The sequence below is a fragment of the Carlito syrichta genome, unplaced genomic scaffold (genome assembly GCF_000164805.1).
Source record: "Carlito syrichta isolate Samal-C Ts95f unplaced genomic scaffold, Tarsius_syrichta-2.0.1 Scaffold81613, whole genome shotgun sequence".
Taxonomy (NCBI): domain Eukaryota; kingdom Metazoa; phylum Chordata; class Mammalia; order Primates; family Tarsiidae; genus Carlito; species Carlito syrichta.
The window spans coordinates 10454-26746 of record NW_007025709.1 but is presented as its reverse complement, the minus strand read 5'-3'; the positions used below and the strand labels follow the sequence as shown (position 1 = coordinate 26746).

General features: G+C 42.9%; 1 protein-coding gene across 1 annotated transcript in view; it reads right to left on the bottom strand.

Moving 5' to 3' along the window:
* Positions 1–6563: 6563 nt before the first annotated feature.
* LOC103257817 (zinc finger protein 627) overlaps positions 6564–16293 on the bottom strand; it is a 12807-nt gene continuing 3077 nt past the window's right edge. The window contains exons 2-4 of the mRNA XM_008055520.2: positions 9008–9134; positions 8744–8804; positions 6564–8037 (exon numbers count right to left, since the gene is read on the bottom strand). Coding sequence (XP_008053711.1) covers positions 6834–8037; positions 8744–8804; positions 9008–9134 — 1392 coding nt within the window. The 3' untranslated portion in view covers positions 6564–6833. The remainder of the gene's footprint in view (positions 8038–8743; positions 8805–9007; positions 9135–16293) is intronic.

Here is a 16293-nt window from a genome sequence, read left to right as displayed (position 1 = left end):
AGAACTGTTCTTGGGAAACCAGGATATATGATCAGATGATCCGAGGCAGTTTTACGTGGTCTGACAATTGTTTGCAAACTTGCCACCAGGAGCTTGCATTGGCAGCACTATACAAACAGCTCGGGAAGGTTAACCTTGGTATATCAGTGTCCCACAACTGTGTTCGTGTCGATGTGTGACAGTGTCTTGCTGAATGGCGTTCATTATTGTTGCATTTTTTTTTTGAGTTGGAGTCTCACTCTGTCACTCAGACTGGAGTGCAGTGGTCGCTCCCGGTCACTGCAGCCTCGACCTGCTGGGCTCCGGCGATCCTTCCGCCTCAGCCTTCCGAGTAGCTGGAACTACAGATGTATGCTACCACACCCGGCTAATATTTTGATTTATTGTAAAGATGAGGTCTCGCCAAGTTGCCCTGGCGGGTCTCGAACCCGCGGGCTCAGGCAATCCACTCACCTCAGCCTCCCAAAGGCGCGGGATCACAGGCTGAGCCACCGAGCCCTTGTTGCATGATTTTGTGTGCTGTCGCAAGAATGTCGGAGCTTGAATTAGGGCAATCAACATTAAATTTCTTGTTAAACTTGGTAAGAGTGGAAGTGAAATCAGGGACATGTTAGTACACGTTTATGAAGAAAATGGCAGTGTACAAATGGATTTAAACATTTGTCTGAGGGTAGAAAAAGCGTCACTGATGAAGAGAGGTCAGGATGGCCAGTAACGAGCAGGACTGATGAAATATTGCAAAAATTCATCAGATTGTAGGTCAAAATCATCAACTAACTGTGAGAAACATAGCAGACCAAATAAACATTGATAGAGAAACAGCTAGTTAAATCTGTATTTATGGGGGACTAAATTCTTGCCATGAGAAAAGTGTGGGCAAAAATGGTTCCAAAGCAGTAGGGTGTGATGGCTCATGCCTATAATCCCAGCACTTTGGGAGGCCAAGATGACAGGATTGCCTGAGCCTAGGGGATCGAGACCAACCTCAGCAACTTGGTGTGAACCTATCTCTCAATAAATCAAAAAATTAGTTGAATGTGGTATCATGTGCCTATAACTCCAGCTACTTGGAAGACTGAGGCAGAAGGATCACCTGAGCTCAGCAGGTTGAGGCTGTGATGGCCAAGAGTGTGCACTCCAGCCTGGGCAACAGAGTGAGAGTCCTACTTAAAACAAAACAAAAAAAGGTCCTGAAGGATCTCTTGCATCACGACAATGCACCAGCTCACACATCACTGTGAGGGAGTTTTTGGCCAGTAATCAAATAACAGTATTGGAATACCCTCCCTGCTCATCTGATCTGGCCTTCCAATGACTTTTTTCTTGACCCAAAGATAAAGGAAATATTTAAAGGAAGACATTTTGATGACATTCTGGACATCAAGGGTAATACGATGACAGCTGTTTGCCGTTCTAGAAAGAGTTCCAGAATTGCTTTGATTTGTGGAATAGGTGCTAGCATCAGTGCAGAGTTTCCCAAGGAGAGTACTTTGAAGGTGACCATGGTGATATTCAGCAATGAGGTATGTAGCACTCTTTCTAGGATAAGTTCACAACTTAATTGTCAGCCCTCGTATATATTATACAAGGGCCCACTTAGAGAGCTTGTATTTCTCAACCAGTGGAATATCATACAACAGGAGCCATTATATCAACTTCTTTGCCATTCAATTGTTCACAATCTGTCATAGTTCTTCTTTCCCTGTATATCTGAGTTGCTTGGTTTGTTTTGTTTGTTTTTTTAGTTGGAGTCTCACTCTATCACCCTGGCTGGAGGGCAGTGGCATGCTCACAGCCACCACAGCCTTGACTGCTGGGCTCAGGCAATTATTCCATCTTAGCCTTCCAAGTAGCTGGAACTACAGGCATGTACCACCATGCCTGGCTAATTTTTTGATTTATTGTAGAGATGAGGTCTCACCAAGTTGCCCAGGCTGGTCTCAAACCAGTGGGCCCAGGCAATCCTCTCACCTCAGCCTCCCAAAGTGCTGGGATTATAGGTGTGAGCCACTGAGCCCAGCCCAAGTTTCTTGTTTTTGTACAGTGGTTTTCAGAATTAAACTTTTACCGTGGTGTCTAAAAGATTTTTATATTACTTTTTACCTTGGCCTTACATACACAGTGAGCAAAAGATTCCAGAGTCTTAGAAAGTCAGGGAGACTGACAGTGAATAAAAAGAAAGAATATTACAACTTACATTCACATTTGAAATTACTAGGATTTTTTTTTGGTTGAAGTTGAGGTCTTACTCTGTAGCCAGGCTGGAGTGAAGTGGCAGGATCATGGCTCACTGTAGCTTTGACCTCCTGGGCTGTAGTAATCCTCCTGCCTCCACCTTCTGAGTGGCTAGGACTATGGGCACACGTTATCATGCCCAGCAAATGTTTTCACTTTTTCTGTAAAGATGAGGTCTTGCCATGTTGTGTAGGCTGGTCTTGAACTCCTGGGCTCAAGCAATCCTCCCACCTTCGCTTCCTAAAGTGCTGGGATTATAGACATGAATCCCTACACCAAGCCACTAAGTTCTTTTGAATAAAATGTCATGCTATACTAAATAATAAAGGTGTTAATTTGTTGGTACAGGAATGACTTCACAATATTTTCCCTGAAAGAAGTCATGTTTTTCACCTAAGTTCATTTACCCTAAGAATTTTCTTTTCTTCTTTTTTGACTTTGCTTTATGAAAAACTGCAAATATTGGTCAGGCATGGTGGCTCACAGCTGAATCCCAGCACTTTGGAAGGACAAGGCAGGAGGATCACTTGAGCCTAGTTCAAGACAGCCTAGGCAACATAGTGAGACCTTGTCTCTACAAAAAATTTTTTAAAAATTAGCTGGGCGTGGTGGCATACACTGTAGTCCCAGCTACTCAGGAAGCTGAGGTGGGAAGATCACTTGAATCCAGGTTGTGGCTGCAGGAAGCTGTGATCGTGCCACTACACTCCATCCTGGGTGACAGAGTAAGACCCCCAACTCAAAAAAAAAAAATGAAAGAGAAAAACTGCAAACATAAACATGTATATCTAAAAAGACTCTTCTTATTTCAAGAATTAAGGTATTTTTCATACAAAACCAGAATACCTTATTAACACCTAATAATACCCTTAAACCAATTGGTAGCGTGACATTAACATCTTAATAATTGTATAAAATTTAATTGTAAAAGGTAAAAGACTTGAAAGACCTTGAACAGTAAGACCTTGAAAATGTCTGTGACATTCCCTATCTGTACCCCTGTACCTGAAGGCAGTTCCAGAATGAAGAGTTAATTCTAGATTGCCAAAATAACTTTTAATTCTATAATAATTTAATTATAATTAATAATTATATAATTCTTTAATTCTTAATTCTATTGCTGAAACTCACAAATTGCAGCGTTGCTTTTTTTTTTTTTTTTTTGAGTTGCGGTCTCACTCTGTCGCCCAGACTGGAGTGCAGTGGCCGCTCCCAGCCACCTCAGCCTCAACCTGCTGGGATCCAGCGATCCTTCCGCCTCACCCTTCCAAGTAGCTGGAACTACAGGCACACGCTACCACGCCCAGCTGATTTTTTTATTTATTGTAGAGATGAGGGCTCGCCAAGTTGCCCAGGCGAGTCTCGAACCCACAGGCTCAGGCAATTCACTCACATCGGCCTCCCAAAGAGCAGGATTACAGGCTGAGCCACTGAGCCCGGCTGCAGCGTTGCTTTTCTAATCAGATGTAGAAAAGTTCTGCCATAGACAAAGCATCAGGCTTCAAACAGGAAGCAACACCATTGACTTCCAAAGTGGTGACCTTCCTGGCTTATGAACACTCTTTTTTTTTTTTTTTTTTTGAGTTGGAGCCTCACTCCGTCACCCAGACTGAAGTGCAGTGGCACGCTCTTGGCCACCACAACCTCGACCTGCTGGGCTCCAGCGATCCTTCCGCCTCAGTCTTCCAAGTAGCTGGAACTACAGGTGCGCACTACCACGCTCGCTAATTTTTTATTTACTGTAGAGACAAGGTCTCGCCAAATTGCCCAGATGGGTCTCGAACCCGCGGGTTCAGGCAATCCACACGCCTCAGCCTCCCAAAGTGCTGGGATTGCAGACTGAGCCATAGGAAATACTTCAGTGTTCAGAGAATAAGCAAAGCAAAAAACAGGTCCAGAAATCTGGGAGCTGGCCTCCCCTTCCCACAAGGCCAAGTCTTATACTGTTGGAAAGAAACATGTCATACACCTCAGCCTGCAATCCCAGCACTTTCGAGCCTGGCAATGAACACTCTTTGGGCCTGCACATCACTGTCCTCTCTGGAGTGATCCTTGAGCTGTTTGTTAAGCATCAAGACACTCCAATAGTCAAGGTCAAGACCCAGGTTCTCAGCTGTGTCCTGCTCTTCTCCCTCCCACTATACTTCCAGAGTTCCCTTACCTTCACTGACCTTCCCAACACAGCACCTGCATCCTTTGGAAATTCACACTTGGAGTCATGTTGATGGTGGTGTTTCTCCTCTGTGGCAAATACTACCACTGTGGAGTTAGCCTTCAAGGGAGAAGGATGAAGCAGTGGTTGGATTTGAAAGCACCTAACTCTGTCATTGTCAGTTTTCTGATCCAAATGACTACAATCTGACAGGCAATGACTCCACCCTTCACTCCTGTGGATACATTATCTGGGGCTGAATTTGCCATCTCCACAGTCAGGGTTTGGTCACTGACTGCTACTCTAACCTGTGATATCTGCTTTGACTCTGAAGAGTTTCAACCAGGATTTTCAGGACAGGAGCTTGCCAGACACCTTCAATGAAGTGACTGGATTATTTCATACCAGTGTAAACATAAAACTGACTTGTGCATATTACTTTTTACTCTACAGTGCTGGCATAAGAGGACTGTTGATAAATTAGCATCAGGAGCACATTATCTAAGCTCAAAAGGCTTAGTTGCTGACTTTGTTCCTTCCGAGGCTTGTGTTTGGACAGTTTACCTAAACATGTTGGCCTCACTAAACATGTAAAGGAGATTTTTAAAGAGTATTATATAGTTTGCTAAGGAATAAGTAAAATGTATATATTTTAACTGAGGTACATAATGGAAAACAGTGTCCAATACAACATAGGAAATACTTCAGTGTTCAGAGAATAAGCAAAGCAAAGACAGGTTCAGAGATCTGGGAGCTGGCCTCCCCTTCCCACAAGGCCAAGTCTTATACCATTGGAAAGAAACATATCATACACCTGCAGCAGCAGACAATGCTCCTCAGTGACCATGATGGGGCAAGACAAAAACAAGACCATGTCTCTAAAACTGGTGAAAGTGAATACATTGCACGTTATTTAAAAATTGACCAAGGCCAGGTATGGTGGCTCACACCCATAATCCTAGCACTTTGGAAGGTGGAAGAGAGAGGACTGCCTGAGCCCAGGGGTTCAAGACCAGTCTGGGCATCTTGGTGAGACTTCATCCCTATGATAAACCAAAACAATTAGCCGGGCGTGGAAGGCTGAAGTGGAAGGATCACCTGAGCCCAACAAGTTGAGGCTGCGGTGGCTGTGAGCGTGCAACTGCACTCCAGCTTGGGCAACAGAGTCAGACTCGGACTAAAAAAAAACAAACAAAACTATCAACCTGAAACAAGCACAAATTCTATACAAAATTCTTCTGGGTACCCTCTTATTGATATATCACACAGTAATTTATGGTTTACAGTTATTACTAAAATTTATTACACCCTCTTTGACAACAGGTATAGTCCTGGTGGCCTTTGGCAAAAGGACACATACAATAGTATAATTTAACTTTTGGTATTACGAGTAAATGAGACATTACTATCACACTAAAAGTTATAACTATATAAACATGAAAAGTAAAATTTACATGAGGGAAAAAATTCCTGAAGTTGTATACACATGGTAACACTGACTTCACAATGTCTTACAAATAACTTGCCAAAATTATAAGCTTGATCTGATCCAAGACTTAAAACAGTTAATAAACTATTGCTTGAATAAAAATACATATTGTTTTAGTCACATAAAGTCACGCATAATTAAAAACAGACTGAGACATTACATTCAGCTGTGAGTAACAAAAAGCGCCCAGTCTTAACATGAGAATGATGCTTATTTTTACATGAAAATACTGGGGACGACCAGTCACTGGACAATATAGCAGAGGAACAAGCTCCCATCTAGTTGGTTTTGATGGCAAAAATGTAGCTATCATGCTAAATCAAGAACACAATCACTACCAGTATGATCAAAGGTGCTTACTATACAAATTAGACCTTATACAAATTCAATCTACCAAGCAAGTCAGAGCATCAGAGAACAGTCCCAACCAAGACAGTCTGAATTGGCTGCCTACACACATAATGTCTGAAGGCAAACCAAAACATGGATGGATATTCATTGTGAAACTTCTAGAGACTTGTGTGGAAACCTACACCTCTGAGAAAATGAATGTTGAGTAGTTTTGAGGATTCTCTTGACTGATAACACAAAAAATCAGAAAAGTGGACTGGAAACAGGTGGCCTCAGAGCCTGTATGCAGCTGGCTGTCTCCCCATATGGTGCCCCCAACCCATGACTAATGCCTTCTTCACTTCTGCCCTCCAAATCTCATGTGAGATAGGTAACTGGTGAACTGTATCATGGAAACATACATGGAAAGGATGCTGGGAAATCTAGTTGCTAACATTATCAACATCGACATAACACAATCCATAGCTCTAACTCCAACTATAGATATACTGTCCTGTCACAGGTCTCTCCTAATTCAAATTCTTATTGGGTCTTTCTCCACTGCAAATCTTTTCGTGTTGTTGAAAGAAATGGGAAGGACTGAAGCCTTTCCCGAATTTCTTACTTTCATAGAGTTTCTCTAAGTGTAACTCCTTTCATGTTTATGAAAGAAACTGGAACAGAAGGGCTAGGGCTAGGGTTCTCATAGGGTTTCTCTCCAATATGGGTTTTTTCATGTATTCGAAAGTAAGTGGATCTACTGAAGGCCTTTCCACATTGTTTACATTCATAGGGTTTCTCCCCAGTATGAGTTCTTTCATGTATTCGAAAGTAACTGGAACGACTGAAGGCTTTCCCACATTTTGTACACTTATAGGGCTTCTCTCCAGTGTGAATTCTTTCATGTTTTCGAAAGGAACTGGAACAACTGAAGGCTTTCCCACATTGCTTACAATCATAGGGTTTCTCTCCAGTGTGAGTTCTTTCATGTATTCGAAATGAACTGGGAAAATCAAAGGCTTTTCCACACACCTTACATTTGTAAGGTCCATTGCCAGTGTGCTTTATCATGTGTCTTCGAACACTTGCAAGACAAGTCAAAGCCTTCCCACATTCCTTACATTCAAAAAGTTTCTCTCCAGTGTGAGTCCTTTCATGACTTCGAACAGAACTGGCACATCTAAAGGCTTTCCCACATTGTTTACATTCATAGGGTTTCTCTCCGGTGTGAGTCCTTTCATGTATTCGAATGTACTTGGAACAACTGAAGGCTTTCCCACATTGCTTACATTCATAGGGTTTATCTCCAGTGTGAGTTCTTTCATGTATTCGAATGTAACTAGAACAACTGAAGGCTTTCCCACATTGCTTACATTCATAGGGTTTCTCTCCAGTGTGACTTCTTTCATGTATACGAAATAAACTGGGATAATCAAAGGCTTTTCCACATACCTTACATCTATAAGGTACACCTCCCCTGTGCATTATCATGTGTCTTCGAATGCTCACAAGAGAAATGAAGGTTTCTCCACATTCCTTACAATCATAAGGTTTTCCTCCAGGATGAGTCCTTTCACGTACTGGAAAGGAGTGCTGATAATTGAAGGCTTTCCCACACTGGTTTCGTGTATATGGCTTCTTTCCATATTCCTGATATGCATTTGGTTGATGTCCAGGGTCAGCTCTGATGTGCCCATTAAGGGATGAATGACCAATGCCAGCTTCTCCACACACACTGCTTTCACATGCTTCCACTCCAGGAGGAGTTCTGTTGTTCACAATACCATTTTGACTACCTACTTTACTTTCACAGAATCTCTCTAGAATATGACTTCTGTAAAAAATGAGAAGCACATTAGTAATGGTTTGTTCATAAATGATTTTATATTTATTAATAGGTATTAGACTTACATTTCTAACATTATCAGGGAAAGTGAAAGTTTTTTACCCTGTCTCAACTGTAAGACCATGAATGGACTAAAAACTCTGTAAGATGTCATGACCATACCTAGTACCAAAAATGATATTTATGAGGTTTCTTAATACTGCCTGAAAGTGAACTATTTTACAAACACTAAACATCTATTATCACACTTAAATATACTTTTAGAGAACATTTCCTAAGAATAAATACATTTTACACTGGACTTATTTGTTTGACTGCTTCTTTTGAACATTTTCTGGCATTCTACGATTCTCACAAGGAACACTGCTTTCTTTTTCTTTTTCTTTTGAGTTGGAGTCTCACTCTATCACCCAGGCTGGAGTGCAGTAGCCAGCCCAACATCAACCTGCTGGGTTCAGGCGATCCTCCCGCCTCAGCCTTCCAAGTAGCCAGAACTACAGGCACGCACTACCGCATCCGGTGAATTTTTCTTTTTTTATTGTAGAGATGAGGTCTTGCCAAGTTGCCCAGGCTGTTTTTGAACCCATGGGCTCAGGCAATTCACTCACCTCAGCCTCCCAAAGTGCTGGGATTACAGACTTGAGCCACCACACCCAGCGGAACATTGCTTTCTTTCATGTGCACAAATTACCTTAAATTTGTCCTGGGATTTTTGGACTGATTGTTAATGTTCTGGTCTTCCCACTGTGTTCCTAAAATGTAGATCAAGAAAAGTCATTATGAATTAGTATAAAAATGTGAAAAAAGTATTAGATTCTATGTCCATGGTACACTATGGCTATGCTTGATTTATCCAAAGTATTGCCCGTCCATATTCCAAATCACTGAACAGCACTGATGAGCCAGACATACTTGCCCTCTAATTCATTAAGTGAAGGAATATTGTCACTCTTACCTATAGAGGCCAGGTTCTTGAAGGTTTCCCGCATCACATCTCTGTAGAGATTCTTCTGAGAAGGATCCAACAAAGCCCACTCCTCCAGGGTGAAGTTCACAGCGACATCCTCAAAGGCCACTGAATCCTGAAATATCCCACATATGTAGAGGATGGGTGAAACTGACTGCCAGGGAAACCTATATTTTCTAAAAAGTTCACATGAGACCAAGGTGGGAGGATTTCTTGAGCCCAGGAATTTGAGACCAGCCGAAGCAACATAGTGAGACCTCATCTCTACCAAAAAATTAGCCAGGTATGGTGGTATGTGCCTGTAGTCCCAGCCACTTGGGAGACTGAAGCAGAAGGACTGCCTAAACCCAGGAGGTCGAGGCTGTGGTGAGTTGTAGTTATGCCACTGCACTCTAGCCTGGGTGACAGGGTGAAACTCTAACTTAAAAAGAAAAAAAGAAGTTCACATCATGCTGTGGACTCCAAACATTTATTCTATGACTCCATGAATTTATCGAATTTATTCTCTGTCTATACTCACTTCCTCCCAAGCAGCAATTCTAATGCTACAATTGAACTGTTCAGTAAAGCAACTTTTCAGTAAAGAAGAATAGGAATGTGCCTCTTTTTGATGGGACAGACCCCAATGTCTGTAGCACCTGTTATGACACAGATCTACTAATAAGTAGGTGCAGACAACAGTTAATATTAGCCACCCTGGGACTGTGTATCCTTAGTTTTCTTGTTGTTCCCAAAGCCGACCTTTGGTAGAACCTGGGTACTAGATTTTGGACTGGACCCACCAACCTAACAAATAAGAGTCATAACTGGCCAGGCGTGGTGGTTCACACCTATAATCCCAGCACTTTGCGAGGCTGAGGTGAGAGGATTGCCTGAGCCCATGGGTTCAAGACCAGCCTGGGCAACTTGGTGAGACCTCATCTCTACAATAAATTAAAAATATATATATTAGCTGGGCATGGTGGCGCATACCTGTAGTTCCAGTTACTTGGAAGACTGAGGAGGGAGGATCGCCTGAGCCCAGCAAGTTCAGGCTGTGGTGGCCAAGAGCATGCCACTGGCCTCCAGCCTGGGTGACAGAGTGAAAATCCAACTCAAAAAAAAAAAAGTCATAACTTATCGGAACAGAATTCCATAGCAAATCTCTGTGGGAAGCAATATAGGAGCAAGAAAACCTAAAATATAACTGATGAATTACTAAAGGCTGAATGTGGACAAATTTAAGAAGTAAAAATCCAGAGGGCCCTTTCTTAGGGGGGCCCCAGTAATTTGTGAGTTTTACCAGCAGAAACCTTACTAGTTCTCAGTGAAGAGCAGAGAAAAATTACTTTGTGCTTCCAGGAGAAGCGGAAGGAGGGAAAGAGTAACCATCCTGAAATATGCTCAGAGAATTCTGCTTTGTTTTGTTTTATTTTTTTGAGTTGGAGTCTCACTCCATCACCCTGGCTGGAGTGTATACCAGGCTCACGGCCACCCCAGCATTGACTTGCCAGGCTCCAGTGATCCTTCTGCCTCAGGCTTCCAAGTAGCCGGAAATACAGGCATGTGCTACCATGCCCGGCGAATTTGGGAGGCAGAGGCGAGAGGCTTGCCTGAGCCCAGGGGTTCAAGACCAGCCTGGGAAAAATAGCAAGACCTCACCTCTACAACAAATAAAAAAAATTAGCCAGGCCTGGTGGCTCATGCCTGTAGTAGTTCCAGCTACTTAGAAGGCTGAAGTGGAAGGATAACCTAGGCCCAGCAAGTCAAAGCTGTGGTAGCCATGAGTGTGCCACTGCACTCCAAGCTGGGTGACTCCGACTCAAAAAAAAAAAAGAAAGAATAGAATACAGAGCCCAGATAGATATACACATAAATAAAATGACTTTTGACAAATATGCCCAGAATAGTCAGTGGGGAAAAAACACGTTTTTCAAAAAATGGTGCTGGGAAAATTGAATATTCACATGTATAAGAATGAAGCTGAACCCTAAACCTACCTACAAAAATGAAATAAAAATGGATTGAAGACCTAAAGGTAACAGTTAAAACTAAACAACTCTTAGAGAAAATGTTAAAAATTATGGGAGGGCCGGGCTCGGTGGCTCAGCCTGTAATCCCACGCCTTTGGGAGGCTGAGGTGAGTGAATTGCCTGAGCCCAAAGGGTTCGAGACCCGCCTGGGCAGCAAAACCTCATCTCTACAATAAATTAAAAAATCAGCCGGGTGTGGTGGTGCATGCCTGTAATTCCGGCTACTCGGAAGGCTGAGGTGGAAGGATCGCCGGAGCACAGCAGGCCGAGGCTGCGGTGGCCGGGAGCAGCCACTGCACTCCAGTCTGGGCGACAGAGTGAGACTCCAACTCAAAAAAAAATAAAAAAATAAAAAAAATTATGGGAGGCCATTGTTTTGGACTGAGCCATACAAAAAGATGAAAAAGGTGAGGGTTTTATTTATTTCATTCTCTTTTTCTTTCTTAGTTCACAGCATTCCAGAAACCTCTATCAAAACAGTATCTGAATGCAAGCCAAAGAAATGAGAGACTTCAGTGGCTACACACAAGGAATATAGTCTCTGCATAAAAAACTTTCAAAAGGTTATGAAACAGACAAGAACAGTCTTCAACAAACAAGAATAGTCAACACTGGAGAAGCAGCAGCATCTGATCTCCTTGTTACTTCATTATAATATTCAAATGTCCACTTTCAACAACAACAACAATCACAAAGACAGAGAAACAGAAAAATACAGCTCACGAATGGAAAAAAATCTAACTGAAAATTAATTGAGATAAACCATCTCCGAGAATCCCCAGTAACTGGACTCATTAGACAAAGACTTTATGCAACTGGCTTAACTATGCTCAAAGGTAAAGGCAACCATGGAGAAAGAAATAAAGGTAACCAAGAAAACTGTATGTTTACAATATCAACAAAAAATTAGGAATTACAAAACAGATCATACAGACAGTATGGTGATGCAAAGTACAACTAAAATGAAAATTTCTCTGTAGGTGTTCAGTGGTAAATTTGAGCAAGCAAAATAAACAATTATCTAACATGAAGACAAAATTATTGAAATTAACCAATCTTAAGAAAAAAATAAATATGGGAAAAATTGCTGGAGTTTAGTTTCACAACAAGGTGAGGATAGTTAACACTACTAAACTATACACAAAAATGCTCAAGATGCAGGGTGCAGTGGCTCACACCTGTAATCCCAGCACTTTGGAAGGCAGAGGCGAGAGGATTGCCTAAGCCTGTGGGTTCGAGATCAGTCTGAGCAACATGGCAAGACCTCATCTCTATAATAAATTTAAAAATTAGCCTGACATGGTGGCACATGCCTGTGGTTCCAGTTACTTGCAAGGCTGAGACAGAAGGATCACCTGCCTAGCAGGTCAAGGCTGTGGTGACCGTGAGTGTGCCACTACATTCCAGCCTGGGTGACAGAGTGAGGCTCTGACTCAAAAAAAAAACAAAAAACAGATTTTGGCCAGGTGCAGTGGCTCAGCCTGTAACCCCAGCACTTTGGGAAGCCGAGGCGAGAGGATTGCCTGAGCCTGGGGGTTTGAGACCAGCCTTGGCAATTTGGTGAGACCTCGTCCCTACAATAAATCACAAAAACTAGCCGGGTGTGGTGGCATGCATCTGTAGTTCCAGCTACCTGGAAACTGAGGTGGAAGGATCAACTAAGCCCAGCAGGTTGAGGCTGCGGTTGGCCATGAGCGTGCCACTGCACTCCAGGCCTGGGAGACAAGAGTAAGAGTGAAAGAGTGAGATTCCAACTCAAAAAAAAAAAAAAAGATGACAGATTTTTAAGAACTTCAGTAGACATTTCTCCAATATATAAACAAATGGCCAGTAAGCACATAAAAAGAAGCTCAACATCACAAATCATTAGGAACAAGGATCCTACATAATGTAGTTTCAAATGGTTATTCAGTGCTTTCCTCTCGTAAAATATCCATCAACAACAAAAAAGCACCTTTTAAATAGAGACATTTATTGTCCACTGGAGAGAGGAAGTTGGCATTTTAGAATGTAAGGAAAGAGCCAGGCTCGGTGGCTCAGCCTGTAATCCCACGTTTTGGGAGGCTGAGGTGAGTGGATTGCCTGAGCCCACAGGTTCGAGACCCGCCTGGGCAACTTGGCGAGACTTCATCTCTACAACAAATCAAAAAAAATTAGCTGGGCGTGGTAGCACATGCCTGTAGTTCCAGTTACTTGTAAGGCTGAGGCGGAAGGATCGCCGGAGCCCAGCAGGTCGAGGCTGCAGTGGCCGAGAGCGGCCACTGCACTCCAAGTCTGGGTGACAGAATGAGACTCCAACTCAAAAAAAAAAAAAAAAAAAGAATGTAAGGAAGGAAACTGAAATTTAGGGATTCATTGTCAGACCTAGGAAGAATTAGGCCAGAATGCCCTCTTTGACCAAACTTGAGTCATGCATCCTCAAAGCCTTCTTCTTGGCTAGGCCTTGGCATTGACCTGCAAAGGCTAGTTTTAGCAAGACTCCTTCTAAGGCAGTTTAGTGGGAATCCCTCTAAACTTGATAGCCAATCAAGTTCCTCCCCCGCCATGATACCTAACCAAGTTCTATCCCCTCCCTCACCTTGTCCATTGACTATAATCCCATTACTATAACTGCTGCATTCAAGGTTGAGTTCAATCACTCAGCCCATTATAGTCATCATGGCTCATATAACAACTGTGTTGAAGAGAGCCTTCCTTGATGGTTTTTTTGTTTGTTTGTTTTTTTGAGTTGGAGTCTCACTCTGTCGCCTAGACTGGAGTGCAGTGGCCGCTCCCGGCCACCGCAGCCTCGACCTGCTGGGCTCCGGCGATCCTTCCGCCTCAGCCTTCCAAGTAGTTGGAACTACAGGCACGCACTACCTACCACACCCAGCTAATTTTTGATTTATTGTAGAGATGAGGTCTCACCAAGTTGCCCAGGCGGGTCTCGAATCCTTGATGTTTTAAACAAGTTTCTGGTGAAATCTCTCCTTAACAGGAGAGGAGACAAGGCCTTAAAACATGAGACCCAGCTGCTACACACGTATGGAATGCATAGAGGAAAATAGTTTGCCTTCCCCAGGGGAGGAGCTGGAGACACATAAGCCATCTGCTAGGCCCAGTCATGCCTGACTTCCTGGGGAGGGGTCCAGAAAGTACCCCCCCAACCCAAAACACCAGGTTAGATTTCTCTCCCGATGATCACTCTCCGTAGTCACCCCATAATGTGAGATTCAGGACCACAGGAGCACAGCTGCCAGAGAGGACTCCAGGGCCAAGGTTCCCTCCTGCAGTGATGGGACAGGATGCCTGGGAGTCCTGCTGCTGATCCAGCCCCACTCTGTGTGATGGTGGGTCTGAGGTTCCAGTTGCTTCTGGGTGCAGGTCCCTGACAAATATAGGATTCACAAGTTTTTCTTCTATTGATGGATTGTCTTTTCAACTTGATGGTGTCCTTTGAAGGACAAAAGTTATCAGTTTTGATTAAGTCAAAACCACTATACTTTTTCTTCATTCCTAGTGTTCTTGTTGTCATATCAAATAATCTTTTTCCAAACTCATGAAGATTTGTGGGTGGCACACTCTGCAGTATCAAGAGAGTGACTTGCTCCTTTGTTCTCATGGAAGGATGGTGATAGCTTGTTTGAATAATTCTGTGAGCTGGCATGGAATTGAAAACCACTATACTATGAAGAATAAGACCATATAGTACTATACTATATGAATATATAAACCTTGTCTATATCCAGATTTGTTCCATCAAAAACGTCTAGAAACAGGACAATAACAATTACAACCCCATACAGGGCATCACTGTCTGTGGGTTCCCAGCTTTCCAGTGCTCTGAACTTCTCTTAGTATAAAGGGCTCCTCCAATGGCTGCTGTGAGCAGCTGGGACAATTGATGGGGAGGCTCCCAGGAAAAACCACCTAGCCAGGTGCGGTGGCTCAAGCCTATAATCCCAGCACTTTGGGAGTCTGAGGCGAGAGGATTGCCTGAGCTTAGGGGTTCAAGACCAGCCTGGGCAACTTTGTGAGACCTCATCTCTCAATAAATAAATAAATAATGAGCTGGGCGTGGTAGGGCGAGTTCCAGCTACTTGGAAGGTTGAGACAGAAGGATCGCCTGAGTCCAGCAGGTAAAGGTTGCTGTGAGCATGCCACTGCACTCCAGCCTGGGTGACAGAGTGTGACTCTAACTCAAAAAAAAAAAAATCTTATGTCCAGTGACCAGTCAAAATACCTGTTAACCAAATTTTGCTTAAGTTTCTCTCCTTCTTCTAGGTGTCGACCCAGCCTAACCTTATAAACAGTTATCCACTGTCACACATTCTCTGCCCTGCAAAGAAGAGGAACTGATTTTTGGTTAAATCTTTCACCAATTTATCAACCACACTTGTTTGTGGAAATGTGTTCATTTTTCTGCAGCCATAATGGAAGAGAGTGTTTCCCTATTTCCCTTCTCTGATGGCATTCCCAAAACTAAGCCCTGAAATTTCATTTGCAGTCCCCAACAAAACATTAAAAAATGAACAGATCTGAGAAACTTACTACACATGCTCTGGAAAGAAGAAATGTAAATAAGAATTTTTAGTCTGGGCACAGTGGCTCATGCCTGTAGTCCCAGCATTTGGGAGGTCAAGGCAGGAGGACTCTTTCAGTCCAGGAGTTCAAGACTAGCCTGGGCAACAGCAAGATTCCATCATTATTATTTAAAAAATAATTAAATGCTTAATTTTTAACAAATGAAATATAAGACTAGATATTTAATCTGTTCCCTGAAATCCACTCCTTTGCCTCATAGGAGAAATTTCTTACCTTTCAAACTCTACTGATAGAATACATTTATAATTACTTTTTAAAAAAACAAACTGCAATAAGTGAACAAATCTTAAGCCAGGTGCAGTAGCTCACGCCTGTAATCCCAGCACTTTGCAAGGCTGAAGTGAGAAGACTGCCTGAGCCAAGGAGTTCATGATCAGCCTGGGCAACATGGCGAAACCTTGTCAGTAGCTGAGATCATACCACTGCACTCCAGTCTGGGTGACAGAGTAAGACCCCAACTCAAAAATAAATAAATAAATAAATAAATAAATAAAAAGTGGGGCAACCCCTTTGGGTCCCCTCCCACTGTGGGAGCTTTTCTGTCCTCTCAATAAATCTTGCTTTAAAAAAAAAGCTCAGCCTGTAATCCCGTGCTTTGGGAGGCTGAGGTGAGTGGATTGCCTGAGCCCGCGGGTTCGTGACCTGCCTGGGCAACTTGGCGAGACCTCATCTCTACAA